Here is a 4,727-nt window from a genome sequence, read left to right as displayed (position 1 = left end):
GGCAGCTATGGTGCTTTGTAAACCCGTCACATCTGCACATGCTTGTCTAACACATGTGTGTTGTGCTAGTAATTTGCCAGGGATCTACAATCAGTAACATTTCTCTGCAACATCAGAAAAACATGGATTTGGGCTGTGCAATAATTTGTGAAAGAGGCCTTTGGAGTGTGAGTAACCTGACTTGATTTAGGATAAAAAACCCACATTGGCCAAGTACTGAGAGGAAGAAAAGGGAAAAATAAATTTTGTTAACTGCAGCAGCAAAGGCCTTACTAGTTTCTTAATAGGACCCTGGATTGTCTATACTTGGCATGTGAATTATCTCTTGGGTATCAGTGTTGGCAGAGCCAAAGTGTGCAACTATCTGGTAGACCTCCCACTTTCTCACAACATCCCTGGAAATCTGGAAATTAATGACACAGCTGAGTCATGAGTGAAAGAGTTGGTTACCCTTAGATGGGATACCTTAACGCTCTTCTTCAGTCTCTGGAGCCTTGGGGTTGGAGCTTCGTCTTGTCCTCCTATACCATACATGCACCCAAACCACGGCAGCCATCATAGCTAGGAAGACTGGGATTTTCCACATGACCAGGAAATCGGTGTTGCTAGGCTGGGTTCTAAAGAGAGAAGTGTTCCACTAGTTTCTTTCTTTCTTTCTTTCTCTTTCTTTCCTTCTTTCTTTCTTTTGAATTCACTGACATATGCAAGCAGTATGAGCATGAATTAAATGTGCATTTATTTTACTTCTATCCTGCCTTGAGGATTTTTTGTTGTCGTAGAAAGGTAGATTAGAAGCAGAATGAATGAATATACAGTAACATTTTTCCCATGGGTGGGAAAGATGGCCCCTGGCTCTTCACTACAATTAGACTTGGCATTCAGCTGGACTTGGCACCCAGCTATTATAATAGGCTACATTGGGAGCCCTCCCTGGAACATATGGGGTGTAAAGGGTTATGGCACCTTTCAGGATCTATGGGAGATACAGCTGGCTCTTCTGATGCTTCCTCCATGCTTCCAAAATGGGTTGAAGGATCAGAATCTGCAGGGGGGTGGGAAACATGCACAGTCAAATCCTAACCTGGGAAATTTATTCATCTTCTCATTATTATTTTTTAACAGGAGATTTTGGTATGGGTTCAATTGGTCCGCAAGTTGATGCTACTCAGAGCCAGCCATGCAATATGAAATAAAAGGAAAACATTAAACGAAGAGGCAGCTGAATGCTAGACCTGTGCCCTGATCCATCAGAGCTTGTGGCAAACCTACAAAAGTTGCATGTGTGTCATTTAAAGATTCATATACTGCTTTCCTACTATAAAATAGTATTCGAAGCAGTTTACAAATCCCAGTAATATTGAAAGCTGTTTACAAATCAATAAACCCTTTCCATTTAAAAGCTTGCCAGCAGTAAAACCAAGCCTTAGGGTGAAGCTCAAAGCAGAGCTTAAGGCAGGCATCCCCAAACTGCGGCCCTCCAGTTGTTTTGGCCTACAACTCCCATGATCCCTAGCTAACAGGACCAGTGGTTGGGGAAGATGGGAACTGTAGTCGTAAACATCTGGAGGGCCGAAGTTTGGGGATGCCTGGCTTAAGGAGATTGATACACCATTGCAAGCACGTCTGCTTGACTGATGGGGTGACCCACCCTCTACTGACCCCAGAGGTGATGTGGAGGGGGTCATGGAGGAGGGTGGCATGGGTAGGGGAGGGAGGAAAGCCCTGTTGTAGTAGTGGGACTTGTTGTGCTGGCTCCCACTAGCACAGCTATTCAGCTGAATCCAACCCTCAGATTACACAAAACCGGAAAGAGCAGTCGATAAAAACAAGCACCTATCAAAAGTCTTCAAAAATAAAAAAAGGCTTGGCCTGTTGCCTAAGTGATCAAAACATTGACATACTTGGTAGGATTGACTTTGCTTTTGCTAGTCAAGCTGATAGTCCTAGATGCCTATGGATTCTTCCAAGGCCTGCTAGCCTTCCCACTTCTGAGATGTCACCACCAACCATTACCCACACACCTTAAAACGTATCCCTGTAGCTCTCAAGCGCCAGAAGAATGCTTTCTTTTAAAAAGAAAGGTGCCATTCTCAAGGTTCTGAGTGCAACGCGTATCAAACCATCACACAATCTCAGCTTTAGGAAGCTAGAGTCTGGAGTGGCCCAAGCCATTTTGCCGCCCGAGGTGAAGGACAAGATGGCGCATTCCATATTCTATTCACAAAATCTGACCAGACTTGTAGCCCTGGTGATGGAACAGAGTCTTCCACTGCATCCTAGGGCGCCAAGCTGGCACACAGTTCTAGCCACTTCCCACCCCTCAGAATTTGCAGCCTGAGGCAGATGCCTCCCCCTGCCTCATGGAAGGAATGGCTCTGCTGGAGTGCATTAGCTTCTTGTGTAGACACAATGGCCCTCTCCCTATAAGAGTAAATGCAGCAGTGGGGAAATGTACCTGTAATGATAACTTCCACTGGGTGCCAGATGTTATATGCTCTCTCTACCCCACAGATATAGGTCCCGGCATCTTCCTTAGTGAGGTTTTCCATGGTCACAGTGAATTTATGGAATGTGTGGTTGTCTTTAATGGACATCCTGTCATTCATCCCCTCGGCCTCCATCCTAGTTGTACGGACAGTGTGGCTACTAGAACAGAGGGTCAAACTTGCTTCTTTGCACCAGTATTTGACAGATTTTTCATCCTCCTTTCCATATTTACACTGGACAGACAGTGAGCCACCGAGAGGCCCAGTGACTGTTTCAGGGCCTTCCAGTGCCCAACAAACTGTGAAAAAGAGAAAGAGAAAGGAAATACTTTTCACTCAGAACAAATCAGACGTTAAGCATATCCAGAGCTATTACACACAAAAACGTCTCGATGGAGCCATATTGCTTGCCTCAAAATCTGTTGCTTTAACGGTTATGCTTTAGGGGGAAACATCCAGAATATTGCTAAGACTTCAATCACATTGACCACACCTTTACATAACACTCTTCTCATGGAGAACCCTGGGAACTATAGTTTGCTAAGGGTGCTGGGAATTGTAGGTATGTGAGGTCAGCACCCTTAACAAACCACATTTCCTGGCATTCTCCATAACTCATCAAGTGGTATAAGAGTGCTGTAAATATATGGTATGGATGTGACTGAACACAATAAGCTGGAGACTATATTCTTTTATGATTTTATACAGTGGTACCTTGGTTTTCAAACGTCTCCGTTGACGAACGTTTAATGCTGTAAACCTGGAAGTAAGTGCTTCGGTTTTCAAACAAGCCTCAGAAGTCGAATATGAAATGTGGCTTCCATATTGAGTTTTCTGTTTTGAGGCTTCTGTACTGAGTTTTCGGTTTTGAACGTTTCGGAACTTGAACTGTCCTCCAGAACGGATTACGTTCGAAAACCGAGGTACCACTGTATATTGAATTTATATGCCTCCCTTCATCTGAGGACAACAGGGTGGTTTTACAGCATAAAAGCAGAGAAATACATAACATGTTAACAAACAAAGCAACCCACCCATGCGTCCACACAGTTTAAAAGGTCATACAGTGGGACGTTGATTTACAAATTTAATCCGTTCCGAATGCACACTCGTAGGTCCAAAACTTCGTAAGTCGAGTTTCCCATAGGAAAAGCAGTTTCCCATAGGAATGCATTGGAAACGGAAAAATTCGTAAGTCGAGGAAACCGCATCTAAAAACTCGTAAGTCGAGGAAACCGCATCTAGCCGCGAACAGGTTTTCCGTTCGGATGTCAAGAAAATCGTAAGCACGCGGCCACTTTTTCCGCTCGTAAGTCGAAAACGTCGGATGTCGAGGAGCTCGTAAGTCGAGGTCCCACTGTAGATGGATTAATTAGCCAAAGGCCTGGGAGAAGCTTTCTTCTGGTGCTTAAAGATATGCAATGAGGATGCCAGACAAACTCCTGGGGAGAGCATTCCACAAAGGGGGAGCCACCACAGAACTGGCCCGTTCTCATGCTCAAATTCCCATTCAGCCATGAAGCTCACTGGATGACCTTGGACCAGTCATTGCCTCTGAGCCTAGCCTACCTCATTTGGTCTCATAAGGTTGTTGTGATGATTAAATGAGGGGAGGGAGAACCATCTACGCCACACTGAGCTCCTTGGAGAAAAAAGCTGGGATATAAATGCATTAAACAAACAAACATTTAAAATCCCCATACTAATCACTTTTTTCTTTATACAAATATCTCTGATTGCTTCCCTCTTGGGGGGGGGGGGAGCTCAAGCACAAGCATTTTAGATCTGCAGGTTTCTGCGCAAGCCTTGATTTCAAGATTTTTTATCATTGACCAAAAGAATGAAAGGGAGAACAAAGGAAAGATTGGGATTCCTCAGCCTGCATCTTCTCCAGCAGAATGCACCCAGTGGAAAGCCCAACTTATTCCACACCTCTAGTTCTCACCTTGGAAAAGAGTCCAAATCAGACCACGAAACAGTTTCATTGTCCTTGTCCTCTGTTCAGGTAAGTTACTTTTCAGGGAGAAAATTAGTTTTTCAGCTTCTGGGAGCTTGTTTTAATTGCATCTCTCAATGCCAATCTGTGGCATTTCTCTCCTGCCTTGTCAAAGACGGTGGTTTTTCACCAAGGGGAGGAGAACTCACCAGGTCTTGCTCAATTTATGAAAATACATGATGATTAATCTCCTATGAAGGAGAGACGTGAGGCCCTGCAATGTCATAGTAAGAATAGAGAAGTAC

At 44.3% G+C, this 4,727-nt stretch overlaps 1 protein-coding gene across 1 annotated transcript; it reads right to left on the bottom strand.

Annotated features, from left to right (window-relative positions):
- Window positions 1-466: 466 nt before the first annotated feature.
- LOC118076352 (CMRF35-like molecule 6) lies at window positions 467-4,471 on the bottom strand. Its single transcript, XM_035099044.2, has 4 exons — window positions 4,432-4,471; window positions 2,456-2,785; window positions 964-1,042; window positions 467-617 (listed from the first exon to the last, which is right to left on the bottom strand). Exons 1-4 carry the CDS (start codon window positions 4,469-4,471, stop codon window positions 467-469), a joined length of 600 nt encoding a protein of 199 aa, XP_034954935.1.
- Window positions 4,472-4,727: the final 256 nt, after the last annotated feature.

This window comes from Zootoca vivipara, chromosome 2 (genome assembly GCF_963506605.1).
Source record: "Zootoca vivipara chromosome 2, rZooViv1.1, whole genome shotgun sequence".
Lineage (NCBI taxonomy): Eukaryota > Metazoa > Chordata > Lepidosauria > Squamata > Lacertidae > Zootoca > Zootoca vivipara.
This window is presented reverse-complemented; position numbering and strand designations above follow the sequence as displayed.

Coding starts and splice junctions, on each gene's coding strand:
- LOC118076352 (XM_035099044.2), bottom strand. CDS start 4,471: ATGAAACTGTTTCGTGGTCTGATTTGGACTCTTTTCCAAG. Junction 2,786..4,431: donor GATTTGGACTCTTTTCCAAG/GTGAGAACTAGA, acceptor TCTTTTTCACAG/TTTGTTGGGCACTGGAAGGC. Junction 618..963: donor TCTCCCATAGATCCTGAAAG/GTGCCATAACCC, acceptor TTCTCTCTTTAG/AACCCAGCCTAGCAACACCG.